Genomic DNA, 25,996 nt, shown 5'->3' with positions numbered 1-25,996 from the left:
ATGCCCGGCATTGGAAATTATCTATCTGGCAGGTAAATCTAACATGTTGGAAATTATCTAACAATCTATCTGCCTAGCAATTAGGCATTGTTCTACTCAGCAGGAGATAACCAGAAATCAATGCACCAGAGATAATGACCAGTCTCTACCAGTACTTTACAGAAAATAATCTAATTACAGAAAATCTTTCAGAAAATCTAACAAATTGTATGGTGTGTACTAGGCATAAGTGGGGCTTACCGTCTAATCTCTACCATAGTTGTTTATGACCTGTGTAGTCTAGGGCCACCAAAATTCTAGTACTAGTTTAGCAATCGGCGCTGCTGAACAGGTGTCTCCTCACATAATCTAAAACAATTGCAGCATCTGCCAAGAGATTTGAAAGTGACTTTTGAAATACACCATAAAGCAGCGTACACACGCCGGACTTTAGGCAACGACGAGTCCGTCGTTGCCTCCCGCTGGGTGGGCGTGCCAGCGATAGTCCGGCGTGTGTACGCTCTGTCGTCAGACTGATACGGCTGTTTCTGAGCGATCCGCCCGGCGGATCGCTCAGAAACAGCCGTGTCAGTCTGACGACAGAGCGTACACGCGCCGGACTGTCGCTGGCACGCCCACCCAGCGGGAGGCAACGACGGACCCGTCGTTGCCTAAAGTCCGGCGTGTGTACGGACCTTAAGACAGTGAAAGAACAAGTTGCATACTTGCCTCTAGACTTTGGAGGCTTCTCGATGGTCCTGAAACTTCCTGGATCCTCAGCTCATTGTTCCAGTGCGTTATCCCTCTCAATCTTCTGGTTCCACTCCCAGCTGTGGCCAAAGTACATCCAGGCTGGCCATGTGGGAATAAGGCCTGCGCATGTCCAACAGAACGAGGCTGCTTCTGCAGGGTTGTTTTTCTGTGTGCAGGTGTTTTATGCTACTGGGCAAGCTTTACTTGCTTAGGCCCAGTCGAGAGGCACTCATCCACAGCTGTGGAAGAAACCTATTTGATTGGTGCCAGTTGGTTAGGTCTGCATGGACCCAGCACTGAAGTGATCGGCTGCAGGAGGATTTGGGAAACATCTGGGCCATCTGCAGAGTTTCCAACCCTGTTCTCAAGGCCTACCAACAGTACATGTTTTGCAGGAAACCACAAACATGCTCAGGTGAGGTAATTAGTGTCTCTGTGGAAATCCAAAGAGGTAGTTAATCAGCTCTTCTGAGACACTAATTACCTCACCTGTGCATGTTTGTGGTTTCCTGCAAAACATGTACTGTTGGTGGGCCTTGAGGACAGGGTTGGGGAACACTCTTCTAGAGGCTTCTCACTACTGAGGCAAGTATGTATGCATGTATGTTGTACACTGATTTAAAAACCTGCTTTTGCAATTGCGCTTTTGATTTTCAATTTTTTTTTTGTGCGCTTGCGATTTTGCTGAGGCTATCTTTTCCTGGCTTCCTGATTGTTAATCTAAAAAAAAATAAATAAACATGCATTGCATCTTTCCTGCAGTTTTTTTTTTCAAATGCAGCATTTAAGAAGCGCGGCCGTGACTGCGATTGGTACGATGTGTTTTTAGAAAAACGCAGTGTACAGGTCATCATGATTTTTAAATAGCTTGTGATTTTAAAAACTCATGTGATTTAAAAAAAAGACACAAACGCAGGCCCTTAGGTGTCCTTTTGTAAAAACATTTCATTTTAGTTTGTGAAAGTGCTTCAACCATTACTTAACATTATAAACGTTTACTTTTTGCCTATCGACACTTTTTTTTTTTTTATCATGCATTTGTTTTTTTGTCTAATTTTAGATGTCAGATTGTGGCGGATTACCGCAAGCTGTACAGGTTAGTCATTTTTATTTTATTTTACTGTAACCAACAGGGTTACAGGGTCCAAGAAAATGAGTTTACTGTTGCAGTGATGAGATTGCAGACATAGTCACACTTTGTTTTTTGCAGTGTACAATTACGTATTTTTAACTGGTGGAATTCCAAGCTACATTCACTAACACTCACATTTTTGGGAAAAGATCCCACAGTCCAACCCCTTCCCAACCGCCTACTGCCAATAGTCGTTGGGAAAGGTGGAAGCCCCAGGGCCGCCTAACACCGACCGGCGTCAAGAGCGGTGGGCGGAGATTAGCGGGGAACGCGCACACCAAAAAAAAAAATGCTGGATGCATATAATATGCTGTAAATAATGTTTTAGAGTACAGATGAAATGCAGGGTTATATTCCACTTTAACCACTTAACTACTTTGGCCTCCTGGACGTACTAGCTACGCCCAGGAGGCCATGTGCGCGTCCGCGCGCTCCCGCGGCCGATCGCATGCATGTGCGCTCCCGGCCGCGGATCATTCGCCCACGAATCAGTGAATCTCGCCTTCCTCTGGATCAACAGGGATATGTGAGGGAGCAGGCTGTAGTTGTACTTTGTACTGGTTGAACTCGATGGACGTATGTCTTTTTTTCAACCAAAATAACTATGTAACTATGTAACCAATGCGTGCGCATCCTTGCTCACGTAACGGAGTGGAGCTCCATCAACAGTCTGCCAGTGGCGATCACCGCTAGCAGACTGAAAAAAAGTATTTTCTTTGTGCAGCGCTGTACTGGGGACAGCCCCGTCACTTGGCTGTCCCCTGGATGGGAAAGACTAAGGACCCCTGTCATAGGCTGATACCTATGAGAGACGATCCTGCTGATTAAATCTCAGAGGGAGAAATAAATTCCATTAAAAAAAAAAAATAATAAAAAATACTGCCTGCAGCAGTGATCAGAGCCCACCAATAGAAAGCTCTGTTGGTGGGCTGAAAAGGGGCGGGTGGGATTCATTTGCGTGCTACCTCGTATGGCTCTGCAGCGAGCTGTTGCAGCTGCAGAGTTGCTGAATTGTAAAAAAAAAACAAAACCTGGCCACTGGGAGAGAAGGGGGGGGGGGGGGATCTAGCCTGCGGTTCTTAACCACTTCAGCCTTCAGTCGTTTTCACTTTATGCATCCGAGCAATGTTCACCTCCCATTCATTAGCCTATAACTTTATCACTACTTATCACAATGAACTGATCTATATGTTTTTTCCGCCACCAATTAGGCTTTCTTTGGGGGTACATTTTAAGAGCCACTTAACCGTAAATGCATTTTAACAGGAAGAATAAGAAAAAAACGGAAAAAATTCATTATTTCTCAGTTTTCAGCCATTATAGTTTTAAAATAATACATGCCTCCATAATTAAAACTCGCGTATTGTATTTGCCCATATGTCCCGGTTATTACATCGTTAAAATTATGTCCCTATCACAATGTATGGCGACAATATTTTATTTGGAAATAAAGGTGCATTTTTTCAGTTTTGCATCTATCACTATTTACAAGTTTAGAATAAAAAAAAAAATATAAAAATATTTCATCTTTACATTGATATTTAAAACGTTTAGACCCTTAGGTTAATATTTACATGTTTGTTTTTTTTTATTGTAATTTTTTTTTTTTTTTATATTAAACATTTTAAATGGGTATTTTTTGGGAGGGTGGAATGTAAACAAGATTTATAATTTAAATGTGTGTTTGAATTTTATTTTTTTTGCATTTAGTTGTAGTTTTACTTTTTAGCCACAAGATGGCGGCCATGAGTTTGTTTACATGACGTCACTCGTTACGCTTAGAGGAACGCATGTGGGACGCAACAGCCAGAAAATGCGGAGCTTCTGAGAGAAGCTGTCGCTTTTTCTGCGGGGGAGAGGAATCAGTGATCGGGCACCATAGCCCGATTCACTGATTCCTGGGCTAACGATCCGCGGCCGGGAGCGTGCGGACGCGCACATGGCCTCCTGGGCGTAGCTAGTACGTCCAGGAGGCCAAAGTAGTTAAGTGGTTAAAGTAGAATATAACCCTGCATTTCATCTGTACTCTAAAACATTATTTACAGCATATTATATGCATCCAGCATTTTTTTTTTTTTTTTTTTTACTAGACCAGCATTCGAGGGGTTACACACAGAGCTTGAAAGTTCAGTGCAGTGAAATGCCGACGCACTTTAGATAATGTTATCTTGTGTTTACTTAAATGTATCAAGTGAGGAATGTGACACATTCGCTGACTGCAGAGAAGTTGCTGGAGACAGACACTGAAAGCGTGTCTGCCTGCAAAACTGCGTTTTATTAATAAATGGATTTATTCATTGCTAAGTCAGTTCACAAAGCAAAAAAATGTACTTTTGGAAACCTATAACTTCTAAATGAATACTACTACTTATGCACAAATGCAAATATGATAACCGTATGGCAAATAAAAAGTAGGTAAACATGTTTTTATTGAATATTATGTCAGGGTTTTAAACCGCTTTAAGTTTATATTTAAATCTACTTTATAAGTAGATTATAAATATATAGGCTTTCATTCTCAGCTCAATGACACATTCATTGAAAATGTGTGCATGTATGTATTTTAAATGTTAGTTTGTCGCCGATGTGCCCTTTTTACCACTTGTGTATCAGCGTACCCTTAAGGGCCAGAGACTGCTGGTACCAAAAAACGGGGCTTACTGACGAATCGCCGCACTGACGCCACACACCTGCCGCTGCAGACAACTTGCTGACTTCATCGGCTCCTTACCCTGTGAACCAATGAGTACCTCCCCCTGGGAGGGGGGGTGGAGCCTCTTTAGGATCCAGAGGCTATGGTAAGAGTACAGAGAGGAGCAATGCAATTGGCCATTGCTTAAAATTCCAGTGTCCATGTCATTTTTAAGCTACCCCGTGGGACTCTTGTAAATCTGCATCTCAGTCAAGACTTCCCTGAATGGCTGCCATGGGCAAGTTTAGTGTTTTGTGGAAGAGGAGGGCATTTGAATTGTACTTGGTTAATCCTCAAATGCCAACTGATTAAATTATTGGATTGTGAAAATGTGCTCAGGTACGTATAGTGCTATTGTGGCTGCTACCAAATACTGATGTGTATCTTTCTTTTTAGCCTGGAAAACTTGCCGAAGCGCTCAAATATTTTGTGCAAGGAATGGGATACAGTAAGTAATGTTGTTTATATTTGTGCGATGTAGCTTCTTACAAAATAAACCCCTTTTCACTGTCAAGGACTACATTAACCAGGATGCTTATGTGCAAGGCCAAAATATTTCCTATTCCCTGGTTGTAGACCGCTGGGCAAGGTCTGGATCCCTGGTCAGCTTGAATGCATCCATTCTTATTTGGTACTGCAGAGTAAGCAGCAGCATACCTAGATTCTGAGCTGCATCTTAGCCTGGCCTTTGTTTGCCTTCATGCCTACTGTGCCTAGTGGCAAACGCCTGCCTGCAGTAGGTACAGGAGAGCAGCTGGCAATGGAGCCAGCAGAGTTTTTGCAGTAAAGGCTCTAAATCGCTACCGAGCGCCTCACAAAAAATGGCAAAAGTTCCGCAAATGTCCATCAGTCAAAAACACTTTCCCTGAGAACTGAAGGACCATCAGAATGTTTATATTTAAAGAGGAACTCCAGTGAAAATAACGTAATAAAGTGCTTAATTTTTACAGTAATTCTGTATAAATGATTTAGTCAGTGTTTGCCCATTGTAAAATCTTTCCTCACCCTGATTTACATTCAGGCATTTATCACCTAGGATCTCAGCGTGGTACGCGTATTGAACTAGTGTTTGAGCTTAATATTTTACACAGAGGTGAGGTTTATTCAAAAACAAATCGCAGCAAACGTGCATTTACATCAAGCACATACTTCATGAAGTAGTATTAGAACCTTCTCTAGGCCTTTGCTGTGTTTTGAGTACATTTACCCCTAAGACACAAGAGTAAGATTGATCATCATGCTTAAAAAGAATGGAGGGAAAAACATTACACCTGTATATGCAAACTCCCAGTGAGACAACCACTGCTTCCTCAGGTTCTTTGCTACTCAGTAGTTCAACTCTTCTGCCCTGGAACTATTGAAAGAAAAAGCAGTTCAAGAACCTTCACTGCTAAGACAGCCACTACACCCCAACAGTCTTGGTAGACACTCTAAGCTTAAAGAAAATCTAACGAAAGTTCCCCTGGGGGTACTCACCTCGGTTGGGCGAAGCCTCCGGATCCTATAGAGGCTTCCCCCGTCCTTGTGTGTCCCACGACGGTCTCGCATTGCCCCTCTAAACAGCGGGGATGTAAATCTTTACCTTCCCGGCTCCAGCGCAGGCGCAGTATCGGCTCTCCATTCAGAGACAGGCGGAAATAGACGATTGCTGTTGGTCCGCTCTACTGCGCAGGCGCAAGTCTCCTGTGTAGTAGAGCAGACCCGACACAGATCTATTTCTGAGCGGAGAGCTGCAACAGTGCCCCTGCTGGAGCGAGAAAAGGTAAATATTACACAGCCTGATAAATTGTCGGCTGTGCGTTTCGTGGGCTGCAGCAAGACCGCTGTGGGAAACAGGAGGATGAGGTAAGTCTTGATGGGGTCCAGAAGCTTCCCCCCTAATGAGGGGAGTACCCCCTAGGGGAACTTTTTTTGTTAGTCTCTTTAAAAGGGCCTCTACCCACTTAGTATGATAGAAACCGTAAGATGAACAATGGACTTTAACCACCCTGGCGTTCTGATTAAATCGCCAGGGTGGCTGCGGGAGGGTTTTTTTTAAATAAAAAAAAAACTATTTCATGCAGCCAACTGAAAGTTGGCTGCATGAAAGCCCACTAGAGGGCGCTCCGGAGGCGATCTTCCGATCGCCTCCGGTGCCCAGAATAAACAAGGAAGGCCGCAATGAGCGGCCTTCCTTGTTTTGCTTATATCGTCGCCATAGCGACGAGCGGAGTGACGTCATCGACGTCAGCCGACGTCCTGACGTCAGCCGCCTCCGATCCAGCCCTTAGCGCTGGCCGGAACTTTTTGTTCCGGCTGCGCAGGGCTCAGGCGGCTAGGGGGGCCCTCTTTCGCCGCTGCTCGCGGCGAATCGCCGCAGAGCGGCGGCGATCAGGCAGCACACGCGGCTGGCAAAGTGCCGGCTGCGTGTGCTGCTTTTTATTTCATTAAAATCGGCCCAGCAGGGCCTGAGCGGCAGCCGCTGGCGGTGTTGGACGAGCTGAGCTCGTCCAAACCGCTCAGCTGGTTAAAGAGACACTGAAGTCTCAAGAAAAACATTTCAAAACAATCTTTTTATTTAAAAAAATGTTTAATATGCTAGCCCTACCTAAACCGAGCCATTCCCGCCGCTGAAATCTATCTAAATCCCCCCCTAACGCCCACCTTCCTTTCCCCCTCAACATCCACGACTTTCTTGGGCGTGGATTTTGCTGCTATAGGAGGCAGAGCAATGAGCTGCAGCTCTGCCTCTATGCCTGTCTATCAGTGGCGGATCTCCGCCTCTCCCCGCCCCTCTCAGTGAAGGAAGACTGAAAGGGGCGGGGTAGAGGCGGCGATCCATGCTGACAGACTCGCTGAGGCAGAGCTGCGGCTCATAGCTCTGCCTCTCACGGAAGAGCTGCCCGGATTGCCCCCCAGGGAGTTTGGGGGGATTTAGATAGATTACAGCGGCGGGAATGTGCCGGTTTAGGTAGGGCAAACATATTAAACACATTTTTTTTAAATAAAAAGATGTTTTTATAGAGACTTCAGAGTCTCTTTAAGAACTTTAATTTTCAGACATTTTCCCTGGTACAAGTGAAAGTCCAACAAGAGGACAATACACCAATGTAGATGGCTATTCCTGATGTGGCTTAGTATTTCTAAAGACAGCAGAGTTCCATACCTTGGTCAGAAGCAATTTTCATCGACCTCTGATCACTGTGAGCCCATAACTATAATCAGGTAGGGAGAAACTGGAAAAAGGCTCTGGTCCAAAACGGGCCCAGAACCTTTGGTACTAAAGTGGTTAAACTTTATATCAAAACAAACTCTAAATGCCTAGTAATGGTAAGTACTGAATCTGTTCCCAGCTCTGCCCATTGGTCTTAATCTTTCCTTATGAAAACTGGAAGCCTGTTAGACTGGGTCAACTGGGCAGTTTGGAAGGAAGTTGAACTGGTCCCACACTGTGTAATCCTCTCTGATATGTTCTGGTATTGTAATGTAAAGCAAAGGTCATTTCTGTGGCTTAATGTTCTTCCTTAACACTTTTTTTTTCGACTTTCTACTTGACCTGCATGCTATCTGAAGTCTCTTCGCCTACTAACCTGTTTGTCTGTCCTTTTTCCCTTGTTTAATGTGCTGCAGTTCCACATGTTCAGCTCAGTCATCTGGGCATTGACGCAGGTACCTAGGACTTGTTCAGCATGTGTTTGGGTTGAGCAGAGTAGACTTGTGATTGGCTGGTGACCTGATCTAGAAGTTCCATTCTTACATTCAGGAACTTGAGCCTGTATGCACCTCCTTGCATCAGACAGTAGTTTAGCATGTTCCTATTTATCTTTAGCTTGTTGTGATTTGTGACCCTGTGCACACAACTGCATGATGGCTGTAAATGTATTGTCATTTTTGTCTTGGGAAAGCATGGTGTGAAAATACAAAGGGGAGGAAGGATTTCATAACAGTTCTATTGTTCTGTCTTCCATGTTGTGTGTTTTGCCTTGCTTCCAGTTAGGGGAAATTACCGGTGTATAATTTGTGGATGTTATTGGCATTAATATACTAGTTTCTATAAACTATCCATACACAATTAATTAACTGTTGAAGAGGGACAACCTGCCCACAAATAAAACCTTCAAAGGGCTACTAGACAGGAAATGGGCTCTTGGGTGCACTCCATAGTCCTATTTATAATAAAACACTAAGCACAAGAAATGTGAAGTACAGTATATGTTTTTAATATACATTTCTGGTGCTTAGTATCTTTGTTATGAATGGAGAGCTTTTTGCTTGACATTATGGAACAGAATATGTTTGCACCTTATAAATCAATAATAATATGGAAACTGTTCACGCATGGATAAACGGGCCATACTCGCAAAAATAAAGCTAAAACCCTCCTGCGCAATAGTGATCAGTTCTTTGTTTTCTCTTTTCTTAAATTGTCTATGGCTTCTGTGGGAGAGTCTTTTGTGTAGCCTCAGACGAGACTGCATGATGGGACCTCTTAGAGTGGGGAAAATTTTCACTTCAAAACAGCTGTCAACCATTACATGTACACTGGTGCAAGTGAACAGAGGTGCCAATAGAGTAAAATATAATAAGTTTAAACCATGGAGGTGGTAGAGGTGGACTCTGATCCGCTCCACAATATTGTGGAGTGTATGAATACATTACACTTGCCTGTTGTTAACACGTGCCAGTGGTTGTGTCCTTTGGAGCGGATAAGAGTCCACCTCTACCACCTCCATGTTTTAACATATATTTTTTTTATTATTTTACTCTATTGGCCTCTGTTCACCTGCAAAAGTTACCACTCCACCCTTGGTGGAAGGGCGGAAATCCTCACGTTTTCTTCCTATCTACAGAGAGCAATTTCTTAATTCTGAGTGGGGACAGGCTTGTTCTCCCCACCTGCCGTGACCTGGGTAGGGCCCAATTGAGCCGACCTTACCATCTACTGTAAAAGAAGCTATGACACTCAATTGGAGTTTAAAAGGCCACAGCTTTATTACAGTATTGAACATTAAAAACAAGCAAATTTGAAAATCAAAACAAATTAAAATAAAACACAATAAAAGATGACGTGGGCGCTCATGCGCTCTGCCCGGTCCCTTGACAATGCCTTTCCGTACTGGCCACCAGCCTTCGGCTTTCATTATAACATTATACCATTATACCACTTAATCCATTCTTGATATTATCCATTATACCGTAAGTTTTTATTATCTATTCATCACATTATGCATTAATTCATTATGCCAGCTCGGTGGGTACTTCTTTTTCTCGCTGTCCTAAGAGAAGGCATTGTCAAGGACCCGCCACAGCATTCGTACTTGCCCCCTCAAGAACGAATGCCCGCCCAATGCAGAGCGCCCTCCAGATTTCTCTAATAGCGTATGCTATACCCCCAGACTTGCGCTTGAACTAGGATATGGTTAATTTTGGTGCCATGCTAGCCTGGGGACTATTTCTGACCAAATTATGATCTGTTGAGGTAATTAGCTTCCAACTTGCCTGAATGGTGCGTTTATGTCGTACATCAGTAACTCCAACGGCATAGTCCCGCTGGCTTTATCCCCTATCTGTGTCATTAGTACACCAGCCCTATTTACGTTCCCTCTGGAATAGATCATTTCTGTATGGGAAATTTGAGGGGGGGGGGGGGGCGGGGGGGGGGGCTGGGAAGGGTAGGCTCCTTTCAGTCTCAAACAAACTCTCTGAGCAAGTTATGGGTGACTGCTGGAAAACTGCCCTTTAAAGGCGCTTGCAGTGTTTTTTTTTTTTTTGTTGTTGTTTTTTTTTGTTTTTTGTTGTTTTTTTTTTTTTTTGTCCCTCTTAACTGTTATTGCAGTGTCCCACCCAGTGACCTCAACATTATCTCTTACCTGCCCAAGGTGCCAACACCCACCCCCTACCCTTTATTGCAGCCTGTGCTATGAATGAGTGGCTCGTAGGCCATTACCTTTCTACCTGGTGTCCTGTTAACGGGGAATATCTCAAGGGTTGTGCATCCGCCAGCTTGCTAGAAATTGGCCGTTAGTGGCCGTTGCAGTAGCGCTTAACGCTTGAAAGCACCATCTGTGGGGTAAGTGACCAGCAAGTATGGTTATGCTTAACAATTCAAATTTCTTTATTCACTTTATTTTATTTTAGTTTCTTATATACTTACCGGTACCACCTTGTACCCCATCTTGTAGCATATAATGCATTTTCCAGTCATAAAACATTACCTTAGGCCCGGTGCCCAGTTTTTGTTTGAATCGTGATAATCTAAATAAAATGGCCAATCGTGGCTGCATTGCATTGATTTCAGAAATATTTCATGAGGGAAAGTCACTGATCCTTTTTGCACTTGTTGACACTCCTATGTAATCTCTACCATGCAATGATCATTTATACTGTATATACCATATGATGCAGTAACCTTATGGGTCATCCACTGCCTGCAGAAGAAGGCCTGCGATCCCCCGACCTTACGAGGACTGTAGCGCAAAGGTATATTCGGTCAACTTTGTACTGAACCTATAAGGTACCCTACATACCATCAAGTACATGAGTCAGATATGTTTCTGCTGATCCCTTGACAAATGCCCTTCCATACCAGCCACCAGCCTTCAGCTTCCATTACACCACCACTCCTCACTCCTTAATTGATATCATCCATTAACATCCTCCGTCGTCGCATTAAATTGATTATGCCAGCTTGGTGGCCATTATAACATTATACATTAAATCGCCAGCTTGGTGGCCATTATACCATTATACACTAAATTGATTATGCCAGCTCGGTGGCTGGCCACCAGCCTTTGGCTTCCATTATAACATTATACATCCGTTGCATTAATTGATTATGCCAGCTCGGTGGGAAATACTTTTCTCAAAGTCCAGAGATGTGGCATTGTCAAGGGTAGCATACTATTTTTCTATCTATCTATCTATACATACATATATATATATATATATACCCACACACACACACTTATCTACATACCCATACATTTATACCCATACCCACCAATACATACACGCTTGTCTATGTATATATATGCATACACACCAACACATATATGCTGTATATCCATACACACCTTATTATTATTGATTTGTAAAGCGCCAACTTATTCCGTGGCGCTGAACAGAGTCAGAAACTAACCTGGGGTATATAATACAGACCATGCGCGGTGGCGTACTGGTTAGCGCCCCGCACTCGCTGGGTCCCCGGTTCGAATCCCAGCCAGGTCAACATCCGCAAGGAGCCCATACGTTCTCCCCATGCCTGCGCGGGCCTCCCCCGGGCACTCCGGTTTCTTCCCACATCACAAAACACACAGACAAGCCAATTGGCTTCCCGCCTAAATTGTCCCTAGACCACGATACATGCGCTACGTGATATAGACATATGACCATGGTAGGGACTAGATTGCGAGCCCCTCTGATGGACAGTTAGTGACCAGACAGTATATTTAATCTGTACCGCGCTGCGTAATATGTCAGCGCTATATAAATACTTAAATAAATAACATTAAATAACTAAATATACAAATTGGTGAGGGAAAATAGACTAAATTGGTGACAAAATAAATTACATACATATATATATATACATACCTACATACCTACATATATCTCCGTCCGCTACACATGCACCTGTAACAAAAATCCACTCATATGTATCCACTTACACATACATGCCTCAGCGCTGTGAAGTTTGTTGGCGATCCCTAAATACCATAACCAAGTAGGTAGTAAATAAATACCTACTTATATACCACCTCTATGGTAAAGCAATAGTAATGACAAGTTTAATTAACAGCCCTTCTATGTGTGTACCTGTATTGCTGGGATCACAATGTAAGACCAGATCACTGATCAATGTTGTTGGTGTGGAAGACAACAAAGAGAATTAGCATATCCTTGTGATCAAAGTCAACCAAAACTCACTGCAGATGGCTTTGTTTGGGGGTAATGTACTGTAGCCTGGGAGAGTGAGGACTGCTCAAAGAACAAAAGATGAATGGATTTATTGGCCCGACCCTTGAAATGAGACGAGTGAAGGAGTGAGCAAAAGGAAAACATTATGTCTAAAGGAAAATCACATTATATAAGTAGACCTATCATACAGATGTAAGGGATGGGACTGCTCCAGTGTTATCTAGAAACAGTACATAGAGTCCTAGTTACCCAGAGCTGTGCAAGTTTGAGAGGGGCCTTATACTTTCTCCCTCCCCCTCCCCATAAACATACACACACCTCCCACAAGCAAACTCAAGGCAGACTATATTGTCCAGGAGCAATGGCTGGTGCCTCAGAGAACAAAAGCTGGCTAGATTTTTGGCCATCGCTTTGACTAGAATAAATTAATGCAGTGGTAGCTCTGGCCGACATTATGATACTTTAAAGTGAACTTGTATTTGATAAGTAGAAGCTTGCATTAAATTCTAGCTACTGACATCAGAGTGCTATAGGAACAATTTATCGCATTTCTTGCACAGCGTTCTGTGTGAATGGGGCCTAAACCTTTGTATGCATGGAAAATTACCGTGCTACCGCTGATGTAGCCATACATTATAGAATTTTCTTGGACCTTCATCAGAACGATAGTAAACTGAATTGGGTTTAAGTATAGATCGCAATTACCATCGCAGTATAAAGACAGACAGACTGCGCTGCATGATCTGCTGTACTGGCTACTTCAGCAGGAAAGTGCGGGCTAGATTGGAACCTGACACTTCCTGTAGGTAACTGTAGCTTTGTTTTATAAATTGCCCCCATATTCCGTGGTGATTCACAGAGTAAAAATAAATAGGCAAATGCTTTACAGAAATAATGTGAAGTTTACCTCTCCCGTATGCGTGGTCACCCCCGACCACCGAGTCCAGAGCCGCCTGAGAGGGCTGGATAAGGGGAGTGGACCCTTGTCCGTTCTTTCTGGGCTTGCCTGTCTAAGAAAGCTGCGGGCGGTGCGGACTGTTTGTGCGGGCGGGGGAGAAGATTTGGGCTGGGGTTTGGCTCTGCGGCGTCATTGTTTCGGCGCAGACCGCTGGAGGTGGTCCGGCGGCCATCACCCTGAGTCCGCCGCCATCTTGCTGGGGCCCACCAGATGGTCGTGATGCAGTGGCGGGCTGAGGGGAAGGAGGCCTGGCAGTGGGGGATACGGAGCTGCTGCAGGGGTGGCCGGGCATCGCGTGCGCTTGGATGGCTGGTTCTCCTCCCAGGGATGGAGCTGCAGGGGGGGGGGGCGGGGGATGGAACGACAGGGCGTTCGCCGTGGGCCAGGTTGTAGTGCGGCGGCGCCCATATTCTGGACGCCGCCATTTTGCTTAAGGCCGGGCGCGGGCTGGCGGCCGTTTTGCTGGGGGCAGAGAGCCGGAAAAGAGGCCTCCTAGAAGGGGGGTGATGCATGGAGGGGTACTTGGGCCTAGTGGTGGGGGTAGGGGTTGATTGAAACCCTCACCAGGCCTATGCTCCAGCGCTGAGAGAAGTTTGCTGCATCCCATGTGAATCTGAGCCTGGCTCAGCCTGAAGCTGTCTGGGATGAATGGGGCAGGAGGGCTGGCTCGGCCTGAAGCTGCTCGGGATGGATGAGATGGGATTGCTGGCTCAGCCTGAAGCTGTCTGGGATGGATGGGGCAGGAGGGCTGGCTCGGCCTGCAGCTGCTCGGGATGGATGAGATGGGATTGCTGGCTCAGCCTGAAGCTGTCTGGGATGAATGGGGCAGGAGGGCTGGCTCGGCCTGAGGCTGCTCGGGATGGATGAGATGGGATTGCTGGCTCAGCCTGAAGCTGTCTGGGATGGATGGGGCAGGAGGGCTGGCTCGGCCTGAAGCTGCTCGGGATGGATGAGATGGGATTGCTGGCTCAGCCTGAAGCTGTCTGGGATGGATGGGGCAGGAGGGCTGGCTCGGCCTGAGGCTGCTCGGGATGGATGAGATGGGATTGCTGGCTCAGCCTGAAGCTGTCTGGGATGGATGGGACAGGAGGGCTGGCTCGGCCTGAAGCTGATCGGGATGGATGGGATGCCTGGCTCAGCCTGAGGCTGTCCGGGATGGATGGGGCAGGAGGGCTGGCTCGGCCTGAGGCTGCTCGGGATGGATGGGATGGGATTGCTGGCTCAGCCTGAAGCTGTCTGTGATGGATGGGGCAGGAGGGCTGGCTCGGCCTGAAGGTGCTCGGGCTGGATGGGATGGGATTGCTGGCTCAGCCTGAAGCTGTCTGGGATGGATGGGGCAGGAGGGCTGGCTCGGCCTGAAGTTTCTCGGGATGGATGGGATGCCTGGCTCAGCCTGAAGCTGTCCGGGATGGATGGGGCAGGAGGGCTGGCTCGGCCTGAAGTTTCTCGGGATGGATGGGATGCCTGGCTCAGCCTGAAGCTGTCCGGGATGGATGGGGCAGGAGGGCTGGCACGGCCTGAAGCTGCTCGGGATGGATGGGGCAGGAGGGCTGGCTCAGCCTGAGGCTGCTCAGGATGGGAGGACTGTGGTAACCTGGGGCAGCACTGGATGGATGGGATGGGGGGCTGGATATAATGAAAAAACGTTTGCACTTACCCCAGCCTTTGTTCCAGCGAAGAGAAGTTTGCTGTATCCCATGTGAATCTAAAAGGAAGTAATCTTCCAGCTCCAGTGCTCTAATAGTGCCCCTGGCCTCTGGCCAGCATACTCCACCCCCTTAATCCACACCTGAAACCCTATCATTCCTGGTCAGTCCAGCTCTGGGCCCACCCGGTCACGCCCCTTCTCGCCCTAGCTGTGCTCAGCTCTCAGGTTACTTTACAGTGGTTGCCTTAGAGGTAACCCTGGTTTGTGAGTACTTGCCTTCATACTTTACTCCCCCTAATCCAATACATATTACACTATATTGGGCTCTCGTGTCCCTCTGCCTCTTTGTTCCTTCATTACATACACACGTACAAGTGGACTAAGGGCTCTCTGACATAGAAGACTTGGATTCAAATCTCGGTTCTTCCTATTCAGAGAGGCTGTGTTCCCACTTGAGCAGAGAATGGACATTTTTGTCCTCCACTCCTTGCTGAATGGTTTAATAAACGCAATCTCTGCAACAATCTGCTGCAGTAAGCACACTGCACTTCTGTGCAATCTGCGATAATACAGGGCAGCTGGAATGCGTCCACCCCCCCCCCCCCCCCCATATAGCCTATGTGGGTAACGCATCTGCCTTGGGCTGCAGCTGGAACATCAGAGCGGTAATTACACACTATGCTCCTGCTGATCCAGCGCAAGTGGGCCAGCACCTACTTAGTATAGAGTTTTTGGGAAATACCCCCTAACACTGCTACTGCCTCCTGTGTGTGTGCTCTAGTGGCTGCCTCACAAGTGCTTTAAATCTGACAGGAGAAAAGTACTATACAAATATTTGGAATTGTTATAAATACAACATTAGGGATAATCTGAGATGCATATTTCTATTTGATGCAGAGTTATGCATCGAGAGTGGACCAATTAAAGGATACGAAGCGACTTGTGACATGAGACATGTTTGTACAGTGCCTAGCCCACAAATAACCATGCTGTGTTCCTTTTTTTTTCTTTCTCTGCCTGAAAGAGTTAAATATAAGGGCAGGTAAGTGGCTGACTCAGCCCTGACTCAGACAGGAAATGACTACAGTGTGACCCTCATTGATAATAAATTCACCTTTTTTACCTCTTTCTTGCTCTCAGAAGCCATTTTCTGCTAGGTAAGTGTTTTGTAGTTGGAATTTCTTATCAGTGAGGGTCACACTGTAGTCACTTCCTGTCTGAGTCAGGATTGAATCAGCCACTTACATACCTGATATTTAACTCCTTCAGGCAGAGAAAGGAAAAAAGGAACACAACCTAGTTATTTGTGTGCTAGGCACTGTACATACCTGTCTATCTCATGTCGCATGTCACCTCGGGTATCCTTTAAAGTTGAGGTGGGATATGCAGGTTTTTGTTTTGTTTTTTTAGGTTTATGCTGCTTAAATATGGACTGATCTAATTTTCCAACTCCAATTATCTCATTCCCTATCTCTAGAGGGCGCTGTTGGCAGTGAACCGCAACGCAGCCCTATGTGTGGCCTGGAGTTCAGTTACTTTGTCACTGCCATCTGTTACCTGACCTTTGTTGGCTTTGCACGGATGATTGGCATAGTTGGGTTATCCTGAGTGTCAATAGACACTGCTGCTTCCACCCACATTATCCAAAAATGTTGAATCGGCACACCGCTATATTGAACGGTTTATTCAGTCATGGTGTATGTGGAAATAGCGTTATACTGATGTTCTAACCCTGATCTCGCAAGTAAGAGGCACTATGGTGAAAATTACGCTGTTCCATTATCCCCAGCATCAGTTGTTCAATAGGGACAGCATAATTTTCGCCATACAGCTTGTATTAAAAACATAGCTCCTAACACCAAATCTGCTCTTGTACACTGCTGACCTGCGTCAGCACATCCGCTTTTCCAGAGGGGTTAGCAATGGGGGGCTGGCTGTCATCTGCTCTCTTCTAACTGCAATCAGCCTTCCGTGTCTTTGGCTTCGCACAGCTATGAAGTAACTAAACCGGTTCTATTCCTGCTAGTCTCAAAATATTTAGAGCCTGTTTATTTAGTTACATTTGAGAAGTCTGCTGTGTGAGCACAGTAATAAATCAGCTGTGTCAGAGGCATGGAAGGCTGATAGCAGTTCCCCAACATTAAGAGCCGATGTGATGACGCAGCTCAGCTGTGTACATAAGCAGATTTGGTGTTAGGAGCAATTTTTTTTATTTTATTTTTTTTTATATACACCCAGGCTCTATGGAGAAAATTTTGCTGTCCCTATTAAAGGGACTGAGGAGGATAATGGAACAGTATAATTTTCACCATAGTGCCCTTCTAGATAAAATTGATAGATTCCAAACCTCTAAAATGTCCAAAATCTTAAGTTCCTGAATCCAGTGTGTACAGTTTTTGGATTTGGTATTGACCAGACCTAATAGTGGTCAACGAGGTGCGAATCTATCCGGCGCTAATGCAGGAATATGCAGATTGTGTATTGTAAATATGCAGCTTGAAAGCAGATTAAAGTGGACCTGAACTTGCACAGGACAGAAGGCAAACATAGAGAAATGCACCCTGTATGTAATTAGAGAGTTTAGTCTGTCTAATTCCCCCTCATCTGCGACTAATTATACGTTTAACTTAATCTCTCAGCTGGCTGCCTCGGCAGAGCAGTTAATTTTTTAAATGCAAGATGTTAACCCTTGGTCTGCGTCCATGAAAGCAGGAAGTAGATTTTTGTTACAGCTGATACAAATCCTGCAATAAATTTGCAGTGCTTCTTTTTTTCTGTAACGGTTATTATGCAGTTGCTTATCTTCTAGAGCAGAGAGGAGGTTCTGAGTTCAGATCCGCTTTAATTAAACTCTTCCTTAGTGAAGTTTGGTATTTGCATACGAAATGTGCATAATCCTGCATCGATTTGCATCTCCTCAACCATCCCTAGCCAGAACGGTTTTTTTTTGTTCTCCTTCCATAGCAGCCATTTATTGTGGCCTATGGCTGCAGCCCTATAATTTCACTGCATTGCTACTTGTTAACATTTTTGCTGAATGTTCTTTGGTATGATGCCTGAGGAAGGCGGGGCCATCCAATGCATAGACCACACCTTTAAATTTGTAAGTAGTGTAGATCTCTGCTGATTACCTGAGAGGCTGTCCATATTTCCCATAGCTCTGATGCATTACAATGAACCTACATTGGCCATTTTCTTGTTTCTTGTGGGCCACAGCTACAGGCTCATCCCCTCACCCCCTGCATTACTTAGGGCGGAAGTGGCCTCGGTGGACCCCCTTGTAAGGACTTTGATCTGTTATATGATCTATTCTGCTCATTAACACACATTGCCATAGCATATTTAACCCTTGCCATTCCTTCCTATCCTTTAGTTTCTCCCTGGATTGTAAAGGGTAAGTGTTTCTGACCCCCCGCCCCTCCCCTACTAAGTGTCTCCATTCCTTTGTTTTCAACTCTGTCACATTCACATGGTTCTCTAGACATGACTTTGTGAGCGGATTCAGATGGTTTTTCACTTTAGGATGTTGTGCCATCTAACTGGTATTTTCTTTACTGTAGATGAGTCACTTAGGGCTGGTTCAGATGGGCGGCTGCTGTGTATGGCGTGTAGCTTTAGCATTCTCTTGGTCCCACATTGAGATCAGTGGCAGTGTTCAAGCATTCGCACCGCGGTCAATAGGCTTTTCTGAGACGCTGCGTATAGTGTTTTCTGTGTTCGCAGTCCAATGTCCCCTAGGGACTCACGACTCGACTCCAAAAGCCAGGAACCAATGCCAAAAGCTTTTCTGCTAAATGCTTTTCAGTAGCAGGGAAGTATTTTAGCATTGGCTAAACAAGCCGCCGGGAGCCGTCCGTCTGAACCGGCCCTTACGCTTCAAGGTGATGGCTACATTCCTTGGCACACTGGGGATCTCATGTTTGTTTTGTTTTGGTTTTTTGGAAGGGGGGGGGGGGGGGAGTTACACACCAGCAGTGTCTACCTTTTTTGGTGCTTGGGAGTTTCTGATTTGCACTGTTTTCTTTATTTGGTAGATGCGTTATTTTGTCTTGACAGACCTGTTGAGGTGGTCTTGAAACATTAGGGTGGATATGCTCTGATTGAATAATCCATTCGTTATAACGGAGTGCCGACTCAACGTGTTATTTCCGATTACTGTGGTTGTTGTCACCACCAGAAGAATGAGCACTTGTCAGAGAATGGGCTTACAACATGAGGAATGAGAGTTAAAACTCATGCTTCTGCCACATGTTATTGAACCTTCCCTTCACCAGCATGCGTGGATGGACTGGTAAGGGATGGCCCAGAGTGATGTCACAATATGGGTGGAGGGAACTACATTGGCTGCCCTAAAGGAAACCATAACTGAGAAGACTATGAAAGCTTACACTTGTATTTGTCCGACTTTTAGAAGAAAACAAAAAATAAATCTAATCAAACCAATGTGTACATTTACTGCACAAAAGTGATGGCTTCCTGTCATGGAGTTCCTGTCCACTTCTTCTCCAGGCTGTACCTACCCTTCTGATCCCGCCTCTTAGGGCTGGTTCACACCAAGAGCACTTCTGAGCACTTTCAAAAGCGTCAGGGTTTTGAAAAGCATTTAGCTTATGTTTCTATGATTTTTTTTTTTCTTTTCTATATTTAACATTGAGCCAGGACCGGATTTGAGGTAAGGCCACAAAGGCCATGGCCTAGGGCACCAGGAAGCAAAGGGCAGATAGCGGGATGGCACACTAAGGTAGTTAAACTGCCAAACATGTAAACTTCAGCAGTCTCAAACCCAGTCCACTGCCGCCCTGCTTCCAAAGGGGTGAGCAGTGGAGAACCCTCCAAGCACCGCACTGAATGGGGGAAAGCACAGGACCAGGGAAGTACACAGGATGGGGGGAGCACTAGACTAGAGCACAGGACCAGGGGATTAAACTGGGGGGGGGGGTGCAGGATGGGTGGTGCACAGGATGGAGTGGGTGGGGGGAGGCGGGGTTGTGATAGTGGCTCTTGGGCGGGAAAATGTCCAGATCCGTCCATGCATACCTAAAGGCGAGGGAAGCCTCGGGATCATAATGAGGCATCCTCTGGTCCTCTTTTGCTGCCCAGGACCCCCCAAGCCAAAGAGGAGCATGGCCCTGATCAGCTGGAGTATGGCCACACCTGCGCACTAGCACAGGGCCATGCATGAGTGGCTCTAGCTTACTGCACATGCATGGCTGTACTTGCACAGTATCAGTACAGCTGTGCTCTTGCTTGAAGAGGAGTGCAGCCCCGATCAGATTGCCGACAAGCCCTTATAGGCAATCTTTTGGTTGGTCTAGGAGTGGCAACGGGACCAGGGGATGCTGAGGGAAGTCTCCGCAGTGTTCCCCAACCCTTTCCTCAAGGCCCACCAACCGTGCATGTTTTGTGGAAATCCAGAGGTAGATGATCAGCTCTGCTGAGACACTAATTACCTCAAGTGTGAATGAGTGGGGTTTTCTGCAAAACATGTACTGTTAGTGGGCCTTGAGGACAGGTTTGGGGAACACTGTCTATAGGATCTTGTGGCTTCCTTCAGTATGTGATTTTGTTAAACTTAGGCTCCGGTACACAGCACCTATTGAAGCACGTGTACATGTTCAGATCTTACATTCTATTTAATACTAAAAGTTGTGTGAAGCTGGCAGCTATTTTCCCACGTGTCAATTAGCTTCCTTGCAATTGACCATGATTTCCCATGCATGTTGGATGAGCATGCTTCTTGGGAACAGACAGCAGTAAACTGGTTGTCCTTTATTACTTTGTTATAGGTAATGCAGTGTTGGGATGGAAGAGAAAAACCCTTTAGGTGGAACTTTTTTTTTTTTTTATGTGGGGTTCTTAACTGGAAGCAAGAAGACTCTTCAGAATTGCTCAAACTTGCTAAGCCAACTCACACTTCTTGTTTTCCAGTGCCAACGGCAAGTATGACCAGACTCGCCCGCTCTCGTACTCACTCCGCCTCCAGCAGTGGATCATCAGAGGTCCCCAGAAGCCGTTCGCAAACCAGTCACGGCCAACTTGAGACCACCCCAGGCACTGCCGTGACGGAGGATGTCCAAGAATCTGCACAGACAATTGAACTATCTTGCTGAAGCTCTTTCCTTTTTTTTTTTCCTCCCCGCAACAGTCGAACAATGGGCCACTCCAAACCAGCAACTCCAGAAGACAAAAAAAATTCAACTTCCTTAATCTTATTGTGCATGAACACTGAATACATAACCAACTAGTCAGGATACTAATTTAAAAAAAAGTTATTCCTCTGTGTAAAAAAGTGGATCATGGAGAAGTGGTAATCCCCACCCCATGCCTGTTGCAGTGCCACCTGCTGGTGAAATGTCAATTATGAGCCAGACTGAAGTCCCCAAGCACTCTTAAGGTGGATATTTTGTGAGGATGGGGGGACCATTTTACATTTCCACCTTTCTCAAAGCTTCCCCTCCTTCCCCTTCCACCCACACTCACTAAATATTTATAGTGTTTTTTTTTTTATATTGGTTTATAATTGTATGGGGTTTTTTTTCCCGTTAGGGTCATTTTTCAGTTTTTTCTTAATTTCTTCCGTGTGGGATAAATACACTGCCAGCGCATGAACCTTAGCGTTAGAAAAGCTTCCTTATAGGCAAAGGATAGTAAATTCTTGGCAGGTTGGCTACTTTGAGTGGAATTAGTTCTAAATAAGATTTCTCAAAGATCTTCAGCAGGGTTTACCATAGCCCCTCCTGTTGGTTGTGTTTTGATACTGTAGCCAGGGCAAAGCTGCATTTTCTGAGTGTACCAATAGAACTGTTGGCCTGCACTCTTGACGACGACAGCAATGACATGCTTTAGGAGGGACATTGTCCTACAGTAATTGTCAATGTAGGTGGAATTGTGTAACTGAGGTCTTTATCTGTACTGGAGCACCTGTTTTTATTGGATTTGCAATTATTTATTTTTGGCACTTTAACTCTGTCACACTAAAAATACCGGTCCTGCAAATGTTCCTACTTGCAAGCATGTTTGCCATGTGCAGACCAATTTTTTAAAGACCCTGGAAATTGGAGTAGAAAGGGTTCACCCCATGATCACACTAGAGCCAAAAAATTCAAGGTTTCAGAGCAATATTAAACTTGGCCAGCCTTATTCAAACTCCTCTGTGAAAATCTACTCTAGCTGGGCATTGTCTCCACTGTTGAAGGGTGCTGGCTTGTGATATCCACATGCCTGTGTTACCCAACCATTTCTGTAGGTGAGCAGTTATGTGGAATTCTAAACCTGGGTGTCTTGCAGGTGCTCCTGTGTTTTCAGCTTTTGAATTCTGTACTCTATGCGCAATCCCACCTTTTTATGGGTAGGACATGCAGAATGGATGCCAACGCTCAGCTAGGTAGGGTTGAAGGGGTCCACTGAGAACCAGAGAAGTTATTGCTAGAGCTGTTTAATGCAGCCCTGTCATATGGTCAGTACAGACCTGTGCAGGGAGTAATAGATTTGGCAATGAAAACTTAGTTTAGTCTCCAAGGATAATATAATGGTTCTGCTGCCTAAATGTCTACTGCACCTACGCTAGCCTCTACGTTGTGTGAAGGATCAGCCAAGTGCCAAGAATGCAATAGAACCACTTTTTTTTCCCGTGGTTAGGACAGGAGCCAATAAGACCAGGTGCCCTTTTACAGAGGTTGTGTCATCAGTTGGAATGGTTAACGTGCTCCTTCGATGGTCTGAAATACCTTGGTGGTTTATCCCACCTTCGTTATCTACAGCTGTACAGTATGTGTTCCTTTGCCATCTCATTCCCAGGTGTCTTATATGCTAGTGCAGATTATTTATGAATGTCTTAAACTACAGAAGGGAGCAACAAATACTAACCCAAGTGTATTTTTATTGATGTCGTTAACTGTTTATATAATATTAAATATTGTCCACTACAGTGTTTACTTCTGTATAACGAGCAAGCAATATATGGTTATAGGGATGCCTTACTGGGAAAAATTTAAAGGTGATTTTCAAGTGTAGGGGCATTTTACTCCGGTGGAAAACGGGAGAACTTTTGAGACCCTGAAGCATATCTGGTGGGCTATGACTCGCTTCTCTGTCTTGATACTTGAATGTTCTTGTGTTGAAAATGGCTGAACAGGCGCTAGCATACACGGACCATTGTTCTACTTTTCAGTTCATATAGTAGTGAACTGAACACAAACTTAACAGTGTTCAGTTTGCATGGAGGACAAATCTATGTACGCTAGTTCAAATTCATAAACTGGCTGTTAACTGCACTTAAAAGCTCTGCCCATGCCCTTACTAAGGTAAGTGAACACAAGGGATTCAGGAGACTTGGGAGTGGGATTGTATTGGGTGACAAGTCTATATGCCTTGTCTAGGCTATACCAGAATATAATGTAAACGTTTCTGGAAGGATATTTCTGTGCTATTATAGTTGCATGCACCTTCCCACAGCTAGAACACCGCTTTAATTCTTGATTTTAAAATGAGTGCTACTGTAGTGTGAAGATTTACCATGTTCTGATATGACGCAGAGCTGTACGCTGCCTGATTCAGTGTTTGGGGAAACAATTCTGACCCATTAGTGAGGGACAAGGATAGCTCCATGTTTATTTTTAAGTGATGTGTACTGTACTTGCCTAGCTGTTTTGCTGATTCTTTTTGAGTCTGTGGTTTAAAGTACTGAGGCAAAACATGGAGTTTAGTTGCTCTGACTAAAGTTTGACCTCATTGATTCATACTCCTGAAAGAGACTAACCACCACTGAAGCTAGAAATCAACATATCCAAGAAAAAAAGATAAGGCCAATGTGTCCTCTTAATATCCCGCACTACAAGGTCACTAAAAGTTCCTCAGTGTTCTCCTTCCATTGTGAATAAACTCTGAGGAATTGGTGCTCTTGCTGTATAAGATGTACAAAAAACAACTTTAAAGGGAACCTTAAATAAGGGATATGGAGGACAACTGAAGTGAGAAGAATTTGGTGGCTGTCTTGCCTCCCTGGCAGCCCTGCTGGTCTATTTGGCTGCAGCAGTGAGTGAATAACACCAGAAACCAGCATGCAGCTAATCTTGTCAGATCTGACAATGTCTGAAACACGTGCTGCATGCTTGTTCAGGGTCTGTGGCTGAAAGTTAGGCAGAGGATCAGCAGGATAGCCAGGCGTCTGATATGGCTTAAAAGGAAATACATATGGTAGCCGCTGTATACCTCTTGCTTCATGTTTTCTTTAGCCTTCCCTCCTGCGTAGTTACTACTACTCTTGCACAAGTTTAATGCAAATCGTATGTAGTTTGGACAATCTGAACGGGCAGCAGCACATTTGATTGGTCCAATTCCAAGCTGAATGCGGTTTGTCTTAAATTTTCAAGTCTGAATCCTTTACATCACATTGACACACTCTACTTGAGAAGTTATTGAATGTGGGACCTAAAAGTCCTAACTATGGCTTGCTCCTACCATTTAGAAGTCCTAGGTAAGGGCTATAAGGTCTGATATTGGACTGAAATCATGGGACAAAGTGATTAGCCATGGAAGTTCCACTTGGGCAGTCCTTATCCCAGCTGATTGCTATGGTCCAGCTACATTGGTAAAATCTTTAGATTTCCTAGGAGCCCAGTGAAAAGACCTTTTCAGCTAAGCTGCTGTAGTCATGAAGCAAAGGGGTTTTCTCTCTGTTCCATAGATGTTCTTCTAATGGTGCAAGACTCTTCTACAGAATGCCCTGTGGTGAGCCCACCAGATTAGACTAGGAACTTGCATATGAATGGAATGGTGGTTGCTTATTTGCAGAGGGACCATACTTCACCCCACCCCACTCCTTCCAAAATGAGGAAACGTGGACACCCATGGGAAGAGTGCATGCATTTAACATTGTTTGTACCAAAAATTCTGGTGGTGATTTCTCAGAAGGTCTGAAATGATTACATTTATTTAATATATCTTAGCCTCCCCCCACCCCCTTTTTTGTTTGAGGTTTGTATTGTCTTTGTGTGTGTGACCAGAGTCTGGAGTTCCTGGAGACCCTACACTTTAGTCTTCGGTATAGACCTACAAATATGTGGTTTAACTATTGATATTTTTAGTTAACCGAAATGTTAAACCTAAAGGGATTGTTCTGAATTTGTATCTTATCAAACAACCTATATATATTATATATTTTTCCTGTAGTTGGGCAAGAACGTAGACTTGAGTATAACTGTTATAAAACATTTTTTGCTGTTTAAATAAAGGCGTTGTCAGTCTAATTGACTTTGTACTTGCTAATAAAAATGTCTCTTGTTTTCACTCGAAATGTACACTTTTATGGAGAGCCTGGCCTGTATTGGTAGAAGTAGAGTATTCAACCTTCTGGATCCAGTAAACGGTTCTTTGAATAGTGGTGAATATAGATGAAGATGAAGAATTAGGCCTGGAATCCACTAGAAGCACTTTTCTAAGCGCTTGTGATGTGAAAAGCTCTTGCTAATGTATGTGTGTGATCCCACTTGAGGGATTTTTTTTTTAAATCCTGTTACATTAACAAGAGCTTTTAAAAAAACAAGCACTCAGAAAAGTGCTGCTGGTGGTTCCTAGGCCTTATCAGGAGAAGATAGTCCTACAAAGTCTACATTAAAAAAACAAAAACCTGTGCGAGTTTGGTACAGAATGACGTTGTCACCAATTCAGAGTGTGCTGAGGTGTATATGAATTTTGCATGCACACAACCATTTTTGATTGGCCAATTTTTTTCCACACGCATTTTGTGTTAACCCATAACGTGCATGTTAAAGGGAAGGTTCACGCAGATTACAAAAAAGCAAACGGCACTTACCTGGGGCTTCTTCCAGCTCCTGGTAGTTTGATCGGTGCCCTCGCTGCAGCTCCTCTCCCTCCCGGCGTCCAGCGGTGAAGAAGCCGACCTCGCTAGGTCGGCTTCCAGGTCGGCTTCTGTGCGCT

At 44.8% G+C, this 25,996-nt stretch overlaps 1 protein-coding gene across 2 annotated transcripts in view; it reads left to right on the top strand.

Annotated features, from left to right (window-relative positions):
- The window catches only part of NDRG3 (NDRG family member 3), a 146,957-nt gene extending 121,612 nt beyond the window's left edge, over positions 1–25,345 (top strand). Inside the window, exons 14-17 of one of the 2 annotated variants that reach the window (XM_068263740.1) lie at positions 1,793–1,828; positions 4,953–5,004; positions 8,166–8,204; positions 20,987–25,345. In XM_068263740.1, the coding sequence (XP_068119841.1) occupies positions 1,793–1,828; positions 4,953–5,004; positions 8,166–8,204; positions 20,987–21,168 (309 nt within the window). In that variant the 3' untranslated portion in view covers positions 21,169–25,345. The remainder of the gene's footprint in view (positions 1–1,792; positions 1,829–4,952; positions 5,005–8,165; positions 8,205–20,986) is intronic. The other variant, XM_068263741.1, reaches the window with a different exon arrangement.
- The last annotated feature ends 651 nt before the right edge of the window (positions 25,346–25,996 follow it).

Source organism: Hyperolius riggenbachi, chromosome 12, assembly GCF_040937935.1.
Source record: "Hyperolius riggenbachi isolate aHypRig1 chromosome 12, aHypRig1.pri, whole genome shotgun sequence".
In the NCBI taxonomy this organism is placed as follows: Eukaryota; Metazoa; Chordata; class Amphibia; order Anura; family Hyperoliidae; genus Hyperolius; species Hyperolius riggenbachi.
Note: the sequence above shows the minus strand (reverse complement) of the source record. Positions and strands in the feature narration are given on the sequence as shown.